This window comes from Cajanus cajan, chromosome 3 (assembly GCF_000230855.2).
Source record: "Cajanus cajan strain Asha chromosome 3, NIPB_CcT2T_4, whole genome shotgun sequence".
Classification (NCBI taxonomy): domain Eukaryota; kingdom Viridiplantae; phylum Streptophyta; class Magnoliopsida; order Fabales; family Fabaceae; genus Cajanus; species Cajanus cajan.
Genome location: NC_138519.1, coordinates 75840634 through 75857627, shown reverse-complemented (window position 1 = coordinate 75857627; position 16994 = coordinate 75840634). Strand labels below are relative to the sequence as shown.

General features: G+C 30.3%; 1 protein-coding gene and 1 long non-coding RNA gene across 2 annotated transcripts; one reads left to right on the top strand and one right to left on the bottom strand.

Annotated features, from left to right (window-relative positions):
* Positions 1 to 1959: 1959 nt before the first annotated feature.
* On the bottom strand, positions 1960 to 14217 carry LOC145955906 (uncharacterized). Its single transcript, XR_014432681.1, has 3 exons — positions 14087 to 14217; positions 4325 to 4418; positions 1960 to 2725 (listed from the first exon to the last, which is right to left on the bottom strand). It is a non-coding gene; the product is annotated as an uncharacterized LOC145955906 (long non-coding RNA).
* LOC109809496 (glutamine synthetase nodule isozyme) lies at positions 12198 to 16867 on the top strand. The gene is made up of 12 exons (XM_020372865.3): positions 12198 to 12409; positions 13185 to 13224; positions 13326 to 13429; positions 13550 to 13598; positions 14152 to 14258; positions 14349 to 14436; positions 14872 to 15000; positions 15348 to 15422; positions 15510 to 15563; positions 15837 to 15874; positions 15979 to 16138; positions 16416 to 16867. The coding sequence occupies exons 1-12, from the start codon at positions 12336 to 12338 to the stop codon at positions 16566 to 16568; spliced, it is 1071 nt and encodes a 356-aa protein (XP_020228454.1). The 5' UTR covers positions 12198 to 12335; the 3' UTR covers positions 16569 to 16867.
* Positions 16868 to 16994: the final 127 nt, after the last annotated feature.

The window sequence follows — 16994 nt, the reverse complement described above, 5'->3', positions numbered from 1 at the left end:
ATAACTTAGTAAAGACTTAAATTTGGACGTTAAATTTATTTTTATTTGTATGATATTTTAGAAAAATTATTTTCCTTTTATTTTATTATTATTTTATCTAAATATATATAAATAATATTTTTAACTATCCAAATGATGTTCTTTTACATTATGTTTATTCCTTTTTTTCTTTTACTTCTAGAAAATGTATATATTTCTTATTATTCTTCTTTTCTAAGGAAGCTTCTATGATTTCGTCTTCATGCAATAATCTAATTTAGAGAAGAAATAGTGCTTGGTGGTAGCTGATTTTTTGGCGTAAAATCAAATATTTGTGGGTATAATTTAGTCAAATAAAATAAATATTTTTTTAAAAAAAATACATAGAGATGCTTATTTATATATGTGTGTTCATTTCAAAATTAAGTTTTAATAAATTTATTTCATGTATGATATAAATAAATAAAATCTTTTTGGAATTTAAACAAGATTAAATTAATAAAAAAATATTATATTTAAATTGGAAAGTATTATATATTTTTTAAAAATTCAAATATTAAAGTTTATGATAAAATGGTATTAAATTATTGAATAGATTAAATTACTCATTTGATCCCTTAATTTTATTATTATTTTTATTAAAATGAGATGAATGGTATTTACATTTTGTACACATGATATAAGAAAATGAGACGTGTTATTATATTTAAAAAAAATAATATTATAAGTGTCAATTATAAAAAATAACCACGTGACATCATTTTAAAAACTTACAGAGCGATAAAAATAAATTGAAAAAACAAGAGTAATTTAACATATTAAAATGCATCATGATTCTCCTTTTATATGAAAAAGAAAAGTTAACATATAAAATATTTTTCCACTTTTGATTAAGTTGAGTGGCGGTGGGGTATGTATGAGACTATGAGGATTCCGCATTCGCCGCTGTGCATTGAATTGGGAGTGGGTGAGAATCTCGAGACTAGCAGAAGACAGACACGTGTCGGTAAAAACCCTCGGGTTCAGTGGCGTCCTTAACCGTACATTCACGTGCATTAAAATCCCAATGCGCCCTCGCTTTAACTACACTACACGACAGCACAAACACAGCTACCAACTTGCCCTAGCCCTACTCCCTTCACTTTTATCTTGTCTACACATTAAATAATCTTACTGCCCACCTTCCCCTGTTCAACGTCTTTCCCACTTTTAACCCTTTGTCTTCATTCTCACCTTCTTTTGCATTTTTATAACATCATCCATATCATCAATAAAAAGTAAAAACTACTACTCCTATTGATTAAATACTGTCTCCTAATCAAGTTATAAAATAAAAATCTACCATAGATAACATTTTATATGTGGAATTCTTTTTTAGATCATTGATACTCTCTACAGTTGTCAACATATTACATTTTATATGTGGAAATACTTCTATTATTAGTTAAACTAGTAACCAGTAGGATCCAAACACTTTGCTTATTTATATATAAGAAAGTAATTCAGTTTATTATATGTTTACAATGATTTAAAGTAGAGCTTCAATTATTAAAAGTGAGTGTCTACGCATGATAAATAAATAAAAAAATTGTAATTATTAAAGATAAATGTAGTTTAAGAAAAGTATAAATTAAAAATAATATTTTCTTTGTGTTATTATAGATTTGTATGGACATTTATATTTTATGTGTTAAAATTTTGTTTAAATCATCCAAGGATCTCTTATTTATAATAAGGTTTTTCATCTAATATATATATATATATATATATATATATCAAATTAGATGTTTTATTATTCCCAATTATTTTATTCTCATGTATATGTATACATATATTTAGGTAGCGTGAATATATTAAGAATTAATCACCTATATATTGTTAATGTAAATTTTTTTTATATTAGCAACCAATTATATCTTTTAATTGTGTCGTGTCACTGTTAAAAGTAAATGTGTTTTTAGTTACATGGCACAATTAAAAGATATAATTAGTTGTTAGTGTAAAAAACTTTACACTAGCAGTGTATAGGTGATTAACTCATATTAATCATAGGTAGTTGTAGTTATTTTTCGCTACTAATTGCTTAATTCCGTTAAATGTAGGGACCATAGGTGTCGTTATAAGGAATATTCATTGGATCAAATCAATTTAACAAATCTAAAAATCTAAAATGAACCAATTAAATTAGTTTTTTTTTTCTTTTTTGAGTTCAACTCGAACCAAACCAATTGAATATGATATTGATTAATTTAGGTATTAGATTTACACATTTAAAATTTAAAATAACTCGAATCAAGCAAATTAATTTATATTATTATTTTTTTGTTAACAAATAATATGTATATACCATTTTGATTATTTTAAAGATTTTTTGTATATAATATGTGGATTTTCCATTTTTTTCTCAAATATTTAAAGAAATTAAGATGAACTATATTACAATATATTGAGTGTCATTTGTAACGACCCGCCATGATCTCTGCACTTAGTGGAATCGCACTAGTGTTAGTGAAAATAAGAAAAATATTAAGTTGGATAACTCATACATACATGTACAAATAAAAATAAAAATAGTTAAGTTTCTGGTTATAAAATAAAACTCCATATAAGTACAGTCATCCCAAAAATAATATTTCTTAGTGCCGATCAAGCACAGACAAAACCGCTATCCAAAATGATAATTCTAACACGAGGATCAAAACTCCCCGTCTCACAGCGGACACCTCAACTCCAAGCTAGCCCGGACCTGCTCCCATACCAAGTATGATCATCGCAGTTCCACCACATGGAAACAAAAGGGTAAGTTAGAGTTTAAAAATCAATCATACAAGTACAGACAATAGTCTATACCACACAATCATCCAACTATCAATCATGTTCATAGAGTCACACCATACTCTATCCAATACTACTCATGTATAACATACAATCCATCAATCATGAAGCTAAACACCACACACTTCATCATATTAACAATCATGTAATAAATGTATCTCATGACATATATTAATACAAACAACCATACAACTCAACATGAAAACCCAACTCATTCATACAACTTAGAAACAACTTTAATACAACAACAACAACAACAACAATATACAACTTAATATTTAATGCGTCGTCACGCATGTACAACTTGAGATCTCCAACAACTAAGGTTGAGCAGTCTAGGTGGCATAAACCCTACCGAATCCAGCGTTTGACCTATCTCAACCAGGTCAGGTATAGAACAACGTTAGGAACTCCGAAGAGAACCAGGTATAGACAATAATAGTCAATTACTCAGGTGTGCCACTTATACTCGGAGATCCAGTACTACTGTCAGGACAGAAGGGTTTGGGTATGAGCCTACCATGGCCTTGGCTAGCATCACCAATCCACATGTGGAGTTAGCCCACCCATTGTCCTCCAAGTACCACGCACCCTCTAGTACCTAGTCAAAGACTACACCTCTAACTAGATACCTTACTCAAATTGGTCATTCAACCATGTCATGGATCGACTATTTCCATGTCGCCCACACAGTACTAAGGGATTTAACTTTAAAACAACTTTCAGCTTATCACCTTAATACTATGTATCTCAACATAGGACATATATCTTCACCATATGTCCCCAACTTTTCAACTTTACAACAATAGACACCATAACAACTTTACAACAATAAACATCTGGCCACTTGTAATCGGTATAGCTCGGCCTGGCCCCTATACCGTGGTCGCTTTGTACACGTGTGCCTCGACCTTGCCCACACACGGGATCAAATAAGTCCTAGAGGAGAACAACACAACGTCCACTCCAAGGGACAACTTCACAAGGAGGGTTTTTCAACAAATTGGGTTCTCAGAGCACCACAACTATCTCAATCCACATAATGGGATGAGCAACTTCGAAAACATCTCTCCTAGTCCTAGTGATCAACAACTCATCATCACAGCTTAATCAGCTTAACAACTTAAATAACATACAACTTTTCAGCAATAAACATCTTAACAACTTTACAGCAATATACAACTTAACAACAATAGACATTATATACCAGCTTGACAACTTCTTATTCAATCATACAACTATGCAACTTTAATAATTTTAACAACATGCAAACAACTTAATTAAACAACTATAATCATTACAATATCAACTTAATGCAACTTAACAACTTTATAAATAACTTCAGAAATATACAACATATTTAAAATTCATCTATCATGTCAACTTACACATAAATAGCATAAATCAACTTAAGCACCCAACAACTCAACTATTTCAATAAAAGAACACCATACATAAAGCTTCCCTAATTCTCCTGAAATTAAATAACCTACATTCTAGCTTCCCTCACCTGAAGATTGGCTAAAAATAGCCAATAACTGAGAAGAAGTAGAATTATCTTCCGAAGCTCAACCCGAAACTTCAATCCTCCCAAAGCAAGCTTCCTAATTTGAATTTCAAGAAAAGACAGAAGACATTAGTGATCTAGAGGAGAAAAAGAATCATACAAAGAAATTTAGGAGAGAAAGGAGCTCACAGACCTAGAGTCCTTCTCTCTAAAACTTCTCTCTAAAAACCTCATTTTCTCCTCAACCACCCAACCCCTATTTATATTAGTTCAGGAGTGGTCACAACGGCCTGTTTCGAATCCGGAACAGCACGTTTTGGGGTTTGGAACAACCCGTTCTCCCTCTAGAACGGCCCGTTATTAACTACAATTTATAAATCAATTCAGTAATTTGGAATGGCCCATTCTAGTTTGGGAACGACCCGTTCTGGCTACAGAATCACCTAACCTACTACGTTACATCATTTTCACACTTTATAGTGTATTTGAAATCCTTATGTAGATTAAGAAAAAAAAAACTATATTACAAATCAATTAATTAATTTATTTTTATGACAATATATCAACTTAGTTAATGTTAAAAAATCTATTTACTTTAAGAAAAAAAATATTTTTGTATTTTTTTTTAAAAACTCATTGGATATCCGATGACCTGAACCAATTAAATTAGTTTTGTTTGAGTTAAACAAAAAAATTATGAAATCCGAACCAATTAAATTTAATTGATCTAAATTGAATATTCACTCAAATTTAATTCAATCAACCCTTGAACACATCTAAAATAATCCATTGGTTTTTTTATATAAAATCTTGAAAAATAAAAAATAGTACTTTCTTAGACATAATTGTTGGTTTCAAATATAATAAAATATCAATTAATATTATTCTATTTAATATTTTCATCTCCATAATATTTTATTTTTATATCAAGTTTCAAGAAAAAATAATTTTAAAAATAAGTCATGTTTAAAAAGTGATTAATAAAATTAAATAATGTAAATATTTTTTTTAATTAATATAAATTATTTTTTTATTACTTATATTCAAAGCAGGAAAATATTAAATATTCACTGATTAGAGTGTAGTCAAATGAATTAATATTTTTAAAAGATATAGTCTGCTTAGTATTCTATGTCATTTTTCAAATAATAAATAGAAGTCAACATTTAGTCATACCATAGTCATACTTATAATTTTTTTATAATAGCCTTTACCATATTAATTAATATTTTTAAAAACATTCATCTGGTTTTTTATTTTTATAGTTTTTAATAATATTAATAATACTTTAATCTTATAAAAAATTCACACCTTTTCAAAACTTTATTAAATTGTTTATTTTATTTTTAATATTTTTAGTTACATTTTTACTTTCTAAGGAATATTTCAACTCATGGAATGCATAAATATATTTATTATATAATTAAAATTTATAATAGATTATATAAAAATATTATATTTAAATATATAAATTATATTTAAAATTATCATAAATATATATTTTTAAATATATAAATTATATTTTAAATTTATGATAAATAATTTATATTATAGTACAACTTTTATTTATTGATTGATAATTTATTTTAAAATGTTAATATTTAATTTATAAGTAATCATTGTGAGACCCGCTGCCTTTCTTTCATTCTCTCATCTCCTTCACTTGGTTTTCTCCCTTTACCCTTACACTCTCAAACTTCATTCCTCTCTATAGCTGAATTTGTGGACTCCTAGAGATTCAAACTCTCAAACGCAAGCCGTGTGGAGCTAGCCAGAAGACGAATTCCTTCTCCATTCTCTTCTCTGTTGAGCCCTCTTCTTCGTTTAAGCTTCTTATTCTTCCCAGAGCTCGGATTCTTCGTACCGAGGTAAGGGAAGTTAGTTTTGGTTGTGATTGATTGTTGGGAGTGAGCTAGAAACTCACATGATGGCTGATTGTTGCGGATTGATGGCTGAGATTGATGAAAATGGATTTTTCCGGGGTTTCGGGGTTTTGATGAAAATTCGGAGATTTTTCTTTGTTTGATGTTGCATGTGTAAAAAGCTGGGATTTTTGAGCTGTTGGATGAAAATGTGGAGTTTTGAACCGATTGCATGTGTTTGGATGACTTGATTTGTGCAGGATTGATGAAATTTTTGAAGTAGGTAAGGGTTCCTAATTGAATTTGCGCCGGGCGCAGTCCTTCGCGCCGGGCGCGATTTGAAATGGGAATCCCTGGGTGAATAGCGTCGGGCGTGGGGAGAACCGCGCCGGGTGCAATAGACATCTGTAGGTCTCTGGTTGAGAATGGCGTCGGGCGCTCTTTTAACGCGCCGGTCTTGCATTTTATTTTCAGAATTTGACTTTATAGTCTTCATAAAAGTTGTAGCCTTGGAGGTTAGCTTTCCAATGGCGCCGGAATCACTCAAAAAGGAGTTTTCGAACTCTAGATATGGTTGTTTTAGTGAAGAGGGGTCAAGCTGCTCGCATTACTTTTAGCTGTTGCGGTTTTTAGAATTTTTAACAAGGTAGATGAAGGAATCAGGACTTGGTGTATTCATGAGAGTTGTAAGAAATCTTCTTATCTTTCATATGAGATAAGGATGAGTATGGTAGGAGTAGTATAACTCCTGATGCGCTGTTTTCTGTGAAGGCTACCATTTCACTTTTAGTGATTTGGTTAAGTTGAAAGTTGTTTTAGGTGCTTAGGTGTATTGATGTTGTTTGGGTGAGTAATTTGACAAGATAGATGAGTTGTAAACAAGATGGTTGGGTCGTATTATGTGTTGAACATGTTGTACGTTGTGAAGTTGTTGATCATGCTGTTTTAAGCTGTTAATGATGAATGTTATTGAGCTGAGCTGTTAATGATGAATGTTATTGAGCTGAATGATGATATTGATGTGCTGCGCTGAGCGCGGCCCTTGTCGCGCTGGGTGTGAGACTCCTTGGGAGTCTCTGCCTCGAGGGCGCTGGGCGCAATTTGATTTGCACTAGGCGCGAGACCAAGGGAGGTCTCTGCCTTGCCTGCGCTGGGCGCGGGTTGGGGCACGCCGGGCGTGTGAGACTCCTTGGAGTCTCTGCCTGGCCTGCGCTGGGCGCAATTGGGTATTGCGCCAGGCGCGAGAGACCTTCGGACTCTCTGTCTAAGTCTCGCCGGGCGCAGTCACGCTTGCGGCGGGCGCGCTGGCCCTGGAGCCCTCTGGTTGTGCCACGCCGGGCGCGACCATGAGTGCGCCGGGCGCGTATGAGGATGTGAAGTTATATGCTGAATTTGCTGATAATATGGTTTTATGCTGATTAACATTGCCAATGTTGTGTGATGAAAGGTTGTGTTATGCTGTGTGATGCTAATGCTGAACCTTATTGTTTGAGTCGAGCTGAATGATATGCTGATAGTTGTTGAATTATGCTCTAATTGCTGAGCTGAGATGTAATTGATAAATATGTTGTGCTGACTAGGTGTAAATGCTAAAAAATGATGTTAAGCTGTAATAGATGTATATCCCTATGCTGAGCTGGGCTGTTATTGATGATTTTAAATGCTGATTTATAATATGGCTGTGCTCTAGAATGATAAGCTGAGTTGTGAGTAGTAAGCTGTGTTGAATACTACTTAGCTGTTTTGGTGTGCTGTTTATTGCTGAGCTGTATGCTGTGTTTAGCCACTATTGTGGTGCTGTTATAGCCGCTATGTCGGTGCTGTTAGCCACTATTGTGGTGTTGTTATAGCCGCTAAGTCGGTGCTGTTGTTGCCGCTTTGCGGTGCTGTTATCGCCACTTGAGTGGTGTTGTTATTGCTGCTAAGCAGTGCTGATATTGCCGCATTACGGTGCTGATATTGTTACGTGTTGTGAGTGGTATAAGCTGTACAGGTGTGCTGATAGTTGTAGCGGTTGTTTATCATATTGATATATATATATTTGTATGTTGATTTTAATTACACTAGCTTACCATTTGTTGTTTCCATGATGTTTGAACTGCAATGATCATACTATGTATGGGAGCAGAGCAGGAATAGGTGGGAGTCTTGTGGTGAGTCTTCAGCAGACCGGTGGAGCTGATCTCTTTTGTGATTCTTTTTGTTGTTGAGCTACTTGGGATAGTAGCATATGATTGTATATTTGGTACACTTTAACTCTGTTTCAGATCGGATCATGTATATGTATATTATAGACTCTATATGTATACAGTTGTTCTTTTCTGTACGGTGTTTCTAGTGTGCTGTGCTGTGTGTAGTGACCAGCCGGGTCGTTACAATCATGATAGAAAAATCAAATTAGATAAGGAGTTAAAATTTTTGTGATTTTTTATCTTACTTTTTAGATTCATTTTGATTCTTTATATGTTAAAATATTTATTTTGGTCTTTTATTTTTTATATTTGAATCAATTTTTCTTTTAAAACAATAATCTTTTTTATTTTTGTGAGATAATTTTGAATTAACTTTTGACTGATTCAAAATGTGAAATTTGTAACATTAGATTCACTTAAATGAAAACTATGAAATACAATTGATATTCAAATCCAAAAGGGGGTTAAATATAATGAAAATTGTGAAAATATATATCTCATAAGTAACTAAAAAATAATATGAAATTATGTCTTTTGAAATTTTTATTTTCACTATGTTTATAACACGTTTTTGTTTGAACTTCAACTACATTCAATAGTTTTCATATATGTAAATCTTATGAGATGAGTTTTAAGTCCTACATTAGTAAAGAAGGTTTTACAAGGATCAAATTGATCTAAATCTAGAAGATAAAGAATAAAAATAAATATTTTAAAAGATAAAAGATTAAAATGAATGTAAAAAAAAAAGATAAATGATTAAAAAATATAATTTAACCTAAATAATATTATAAAAAGTAGCACAATGAGACATTAATTTATTAATTATAGACAATTTTAATATAAATGTAAGTAATAAAAAATGAACAACTTTTAAAATATAATTTCTTTCCAAATAAATTTATTTATTATCTATTTAATAACAACAAACAACTCTTCATATATAATACACATAAATACATAATATTTCCTGTTTTATATAATATACTTGGTTTCTAAGAATCAATTCTAAAATTAAATATGATTTTTTTTTCTTTTATCATCAAATTTCTCCTTTCTTACTCTCACCATTTTTTTTAACTTATTTCTTTCATTTCTCTTTGTGAAATTTAAATCCCTCATAAATATTTGAATATTTTTCTCTATTAATGGTAGATTCATAGTAATGAGATATGGTATCTCAAAGAGACCTGCATGATTAAGACAAAATTTGTAAGTATTACTTTCTACTTATATTTTCTCTTTACCTAAAACTATTACTATAAAACCTATTTTATTTCTCCAACAATTCAATATTTTTTCTTTAGTTTTTGGGTTTGTGTTAACAATTTTTTTTGTTCATTTCCATTGGTAGATTTTTGTACTCTCCCATATGTATTATTCTTTGTGACAGAGGTAAATTTAAAGTTTATTTTTTGAAATCATTATTTTATTTCTATAAAATATGATTTTTATTATTTTTCTTTCATTTCATCTTTTTGAAATTTTCAAAATAGTATGTAATTTACTCATAGACTTTAGTTTAATTTGTCTTCTTTATTAGAAGTATTTGTTCTCTTTTCTTTAATAGTTAATTAAGTTTATTATCCGTGGATTATGGTGAAGACTCAAGTTGTAATGTAATATACACATTATCATTAATATATTATATAACATTTATATATTGAGTAATTATTATTATTATTATATATATATATATTAAAATCTTATATTAATCTTATTTTAATAATATTATATTATTATTGAATTAATTAAAAAGTTATTCGTACATCGTACATGTCACTGATTTAGTTAATTATTAATTAAAGTGATGTTTCTTTTTATAAACGTCTATGGTATTTATTTTTATATAGTTTTTTTTTCTTTGTTTATGTATTTTTAAATATTTATTTATTTATTTGTTACTGGTATAAAGCTGAAACCAGTCCATCAGTTAGCCGGTGAAGGAGTACTCATGGTCCCCACCGATTTAGATTCTTTCCCCATACCATTCCAAACACATTTTTAAAACGGACCTGCCAAATTGGCAATTTATTATCATTTTTTTATTATTTAACAATTCCACCTAACATCATGCTTATCATTGTTATTAATTCATTACTGTTTATAATGTGATTAAAATATCAAGAATTCAAGTGAAAATTAATTCGAATTCTTAAATAATATTTCTAAGGTTAAATTTTATAAATGGATTTGACTTCTCTAAAATAAATAGTGTATTTTAGAAGATAAAATATAATAATGATTATTAATTAAGAAATTAAAGACAAATATTATAAATAATTATAAATATTATTATATATATATATATATATATTTGATTTTATTATAATTTTCGATGTAAAAATTATAATATCTAATATTAATTTTTAATCAATCGTTATTATTATATTTTATTATCTAAAGTTAAATATTTTCATTTTAGATGAGTTAAATATTTTATAAATAAATATAAAAATTAAATATATTTTTAGTTTCTCAAATTTGAGACATTTTTTTTAGTCTCTCAAATTTAAAATTGATCTTTTGACTCTTTTTGATCTTATAATTTTTAAAATTTTATTTTAGTCTTTATATTCAAGTTTTAAAAAATTGTCAAATATTATTGCATAAAATTTATTTATTAGTGTCTTTATTAGTTAAAATATTTCTGTCTCAATTTATTTTTTTAAAAATATGTTATTAGTGACTTGAAGAGCTAAAACAAAATTTTAAAAAAATTTAAAGATTAAAAAATAATTTTAAATTTAAGAGATCAAAAATATATTTATTTTAAATTTGAGAGTCTAAAAATATATGTTTTAAAATTTAATTAAAAGTAGAAGTTTTATTCAAAATATCAAATCAAGTTTTTAATAAAGATTAATTAAGTTAACAGATATTTTATATCAACAATATAATTATTAAATAAAAGTACATTATTAAAAAATTGATTTCTAAAAGTTCATAATTATAATAAAATATTCGTTTGAAAATGTTAGTTTTTTTTTATATAAATTTTAGAGCATTTACAATAGCTGTATCTTAAGTAATCTTAATTTAAGATACCATATTTATTTATTTTTTTAATTGGAGTCAATCTAGATGACGTCATTAGTTGCATAATTTTAAGCACATATCTTATATAAGATATAGCTGCTTCACATAAAAATTATTTGGATGCAAAGTTCAGTACATAAAAAAAATATAAATAACAAAATAACAAAATATGATATCCTTAACCGTTACTTAAAATCTTACTGTTCGAGTAAACTTGTATTAAGTGACTTACTAGCTGATTAAATGTGATCAATCCTTAATAAAATAAAATACATTTTTAAGGTTAGATGCTCTTAAATGTTAAAAAAGTAGTCTTATCTCTCGACCATGAATATTAAGATTTCACCCACTAAATATATATATATATATATATATATATATATATTATATTATTATATAAAAACACCGCGTTAAAAATTTCTCACATAGGTTATTGGAAAATATTGTAATTATTTTCTATAATGGCACCTTATTATTATTAATCTTTTCAAATCCATTATTTTAATGAGTGTTCAGACTATGTTATGTAATTAAATGATTATTTAAACACATTAAAAGAACCATTTAAAAAAAAAAGAATTATTTGATCAAATAAAGCTAAAATAAGTAAAGATTAAAATGATTAATGGATGAAGCACTAGTGTTGAAGTTAAAAAAGAATGCAGGAATTCTGGGGGCATTATTATAATTTTAATAAAAAAAAATATTAATATTTAATATGGTTAGATTAAAGGATGAATTGATTAGAAAAACAAAAACCTATTATTGTTGAAGTCAATTCCAATGTGTAAGGGACTATAAAATCCAGACGCAGGCCTAGCTCTGCTCACGTCTACTACGCTTTGAATTGAATCTGAGGATTCAAAGAAGAAAGAGTGAGAGAGGTTGCTCCGGTGAAGGGTCTTGTTCTTCATTTTCGACATGTCGTTGCTCTCAGATCTCATCAACCTTAACCTCTCCGACACCACCGAGAAGGTGATCGCAGAGTACATATGGTTAGTTTCTCGCACTCACAGTCTTTCCTTCTTGTTATTGTTCCTTACGTATCAATAACAGCAGACATCACAATATGGGAAATGTTTTTGCGTCTGTCTGTTAGTGTATGCATGATTTTACGTGTGCAGGAACGTTTTTCTTGGATCAAATGATGGCTGTGGTTAATTTTCATCAATCTTATACATGATCCATCACTCTGCTACTTATTTTTGTTACACTCCTTCAAAAACACCCTATAAAATTTTGATCCCGGGGTTCTGAGTTCATCATATATCATTCACTTTAGTATTGCAAGAATGAATTTTTTTCCTCCTATTATTTCCCCTGTTTTTCTTTTTTATTTATTATTTTATTATTTTTTATTACTCTCTTGCTCTGTTCCATTTTTTTGCCCTTTTTGTTATGTATTTTATTCTCTCTCTATTTTTCAGCCCCTCTCTGAGTATTGGTTTGTTTTGGGGGTTGAATCTAAGTGTTTCCTCTGTTTTGGCTCTGTCTTTTGGTGATTATGCAGGCTTGTTTTTTTATAGTATTTGATCACTTCAAAGATGAGTTTGCTTGTTTGTTTGGAAATGATTTTAAAAAGGAAGAGTTTTTTTTTCTTCTCTGTTTCTTTGTTTGTTGCTTGTTACTTAGTTTCTTTCTTTTACACAATACAATCTAAATTAACCTGGATATTCACTCCCGAACGACAACAACTTCCTGTAGTACCTTTTTTGGGGGTTAAGATTTTCCCTTTTCATAAATTCTAACTTTTATTTTTCATTATGGTAGGATCGGTGGATCAGGAATGGACCTAAGGAGCAAAGCAAGGGTAATTCACTTTTGTAGAAAAATAAAAAATTGAAAGAAAAAAAAAGGGTGCGTTTGTTGTGTTTTCTGTTTAACTAAATGTAAAATGGTTTTGGCATATAGACTCTCCCAGGACCAGTTAGCGACCCTTCAGAGCTGCCCAAGTGGAATTATGATGGTTCCAGCACAGGTCAAGCTCCTGGAGAAGACAGTGAAGTGATTATATAGTATGTTTATTTTATATTTTATTTAATCATCTTTTTCCTTAATCAATACATATTTGTAAACTTTTGATTCCATTTTATTGATATTCCATTCTTTACTGATTTGGGCTTTATTCAATATAGTCCACAAGCCATTTTCCGGGATCCATTCAGAAGGGGCAACAATATCTTGGTGAGTTTCTTTTTGCCTTTACAACTTGGTTTTGCTAATAAGTTCAATTTTGATGCACCCAGTGACAGATCCACGATGTTTCTTTTTGGGACAATTTTTTTTACAACATTTTCATTAAAACGAATTTTTTATTTATTTACAAAATACATAATTGTTGAGTTTCTTAATCTCTCTCTATTTGGTACGGTGTTTCTTCTTCAAAATCTGATGTCTTGTATCGCTGGGTGCTTAGTGTTAGAAAAGTGGTAAAAATTGGGATACAATTTATTCTCTTAAATCTCTTTTAAGTTTTACCTTTCTACATCCATTTAAAAGAAAAAAGTCTTGCGAGGAGCAACATTACTAAGATTTTTATGTTGCCAACGATCTAGAAATTACTCATTTCTTTTAAATTAACTATTATATCCAACAATTTGCATACCCAAAATGATTTGTTGCTACATTAAATCGTTTAGATAATAACAGCTTAAAATTATTAAATTACTTACCAAATGTATGTAGTTGACCTTGTTTCCATGGTGTAACATTGTTTTTCATCTGCAATTCACTCCAGGTTATCTGTGATGCTTACACTCCTGCTGGAGAACCAATTCCCACTAACAAGAGGCACGATGCTGCTAAGATATTCAGCCACCCTGAAGTTGTTGCTGAAGAGCCCTGGTATCAATTTTTGTTTCATTGCTGTTTGTAGTAACCATTTGCCGCTAGTTTTCTTTTCCTCTGACCAACTCTTGCATGGTTTTTGGTTAGGTATGGTATTGAGCAGGAATACACCTTGTTGAAGAAAGAGGTCCACTGGCCTCTTGGGTGGCCTGTTGGTGGTTTCCCTGGACCTCAGGTGAATACTCTCTTTCGTTGATGTGTTAAATTTTAGTATAGTTACTTTACGCATGAAAACTTATATTGTGCATTTCACAAAGTCACTAGATTCGGTCTAGTGATGGAAGAATTGGAGTAGTTTATATAATATTTGAAGTTTAAATTTTATTGTCGTTATTCTAATAATTTTTTAACAATAAAAAACATTGGCCATTTCACATATTAACTCGAATTATCAATTTACACACATGGGGGATCTACATGACACTAATCACTTAGCAGTATCAAAACATATCCTTAACCCTTTTTAAAATTTGTTGGAACCGTAATTTTTTATGGAAGATGAATAAGCCAATTTATGAGTGACTTTTGTAGGGAATGATACTGTTTCCTTTTCTTATACACGTGCTCTACTTTTATTTTGGAATCACAATGTATTTTATTTGTTCAACAGGGGCCATACTATTGTGGTGTTGGTGCTGATAAGGCTTTTGGCCGTGACATTGTTGACGCACATTACAAAGCCTGTCTCTATGCTGGCGTTAACATCAGTGGAATCAATGGAGAAGTGATGCCCGGTCAGGTAAATTGGATAAATAAGAGTATGTTTGAGGAACCTATGAGTTGATTTATTATGCAAGACAGTACTTTTTTTTATTATGTATCTAAACAAAATTAAACTTCCTATAAATACTAAAAATACTTTTTTTTAATTTTATATATAACAAATTTTGTTTCCTTTCTTTTATACATATAAATATAATCGATATTGTTGAAATGATTTAATTCTCACTTTTGTCTCAAACACATCCTACATTATGCCATATTTTCGTAATCATCGTTGATTACCCTTTATTTTCATTTTTTGTTTGGTAAAAATGTATTTTCAATTAAATATCACTCATGGTTTTGATACTTTTAAATATATAGTGGGAATTCCAAGTGGGTCCTGCAGTTGGTATCTCAGCCGGTGACGAATTGTGGGTAGCTCGTTACATCTTGGAGGTAGGTGGCACACGGCTACGTGACTAGTGTTACTGCACCTATCTTATGATTGCAACTAACTTTCTTTTTTCTATGGTAAACTATCAGAGGATCACTGAGATTGCTGGTGTGGTGCTTTCCTTTGACCCCAAGCCAATTAAGGTTAATATTTTCTCACATCGCTTCCAACCCCATAGAAAAACTTGGATCTTTTATTTATTTTTCTTTATGAGGAATGCTAATGACACTCTCTCTAACACTATTAATTATTGGTTGAAATTACAAATTTTGTAAATCTTGAATTTTTTTTCTTCTAATTTAGTGGTAAGATTCACAAAAATTTATAATTTCAACAAATAGTATAAAGTGTTAGGAAGAGAGTTTTTGAAGAGAGCTTAGCTAATTCTATTGTCATTTGGGTTATTACAAAACCAGGGTGATTGGAATGGTGCTGGTGCTCACACAAACTACAGGTAACCTTTATTACTTGAACTAAAGTGCTAAATTAAATTTTAATCTCTATGCTTTTATTAACAAGTGCACAATGACGATGAGAATAATAATAATAATTTTGCAGCACCAAGTCAATGAGAAATGATGGTGGCTATGAAGTGATCAAGACAGCCATTGAGAAGTTGGGGAAGAAGCACAAGGAGCACATTGCTGCTTACGGAGAAGGCAATGAGCGTCGTTTGACAGGACGACATGAAACAGCCGACATCAACACCTTCTTATGGGTAAAGCTACAATATAAAATGACCATACCATGTTCCTTTGTAGTTTGAACCACCTTCTATTTGGCATTATTTTCTATGTGAAACCTAACATTGGAGGGACCCTTTGAGAAGATAATGTTTCCCTTTCACTTTACTTTTTGCCACGTTTTTGTAATCAAAAGTGAAACTAGAAAATATTTTGTTACACCAAAATTTCACTAATTTTCTCATTGCTTAGACTTTAGAGTTTAGACCAAGTTGTAAGGTGTTTATTTATATAATTTGATTGATTTTTCAGGGAGTTGCAAACCGTGGAGCTTCTATTAGAGTTGGGAGGGACACAGAGAAAGCAGGGAAGGGATACTTTGAGGACAGAAGGCCTGCATCAAACATGGACCCATATGTGGTTACTTCCATGATTGCAAACACAACCATTCTCTGGAAGCCATGAGTAGCAATGAATGAATCTCACATGCAAATTGTTGTTTCCCCATCGGATGGAACGAGGAGCAGTTATGCTTTTCTAAGTAGGATTTTCATTTTCTTTTCCTTTTCCTAGAATTTCGATTTCAATTTCAATTTGGGCTATTGTTATGGTTGGCACTGTGCTTGAGAACCTTGGTGGTTGGTACAACTAACTACCCAGGATTCTTCACTGTTCATTGCTTTCTATTTCTTCCCCTCGTTTACCGATTGTTATAATAATAATAATAATAATAATGTAACTGTTCTCTCTTTTAAACAAAGAAATACCGATTGTCAAGTATGTTAATATAATATATGAAACTGTCCGTTGCAGTATTTATTCTTAGCGAGTTCCTAATGTATTCTCAAACATCGAGGACTTTTGCTAATTTTTTTCAGACATGTCCCAATA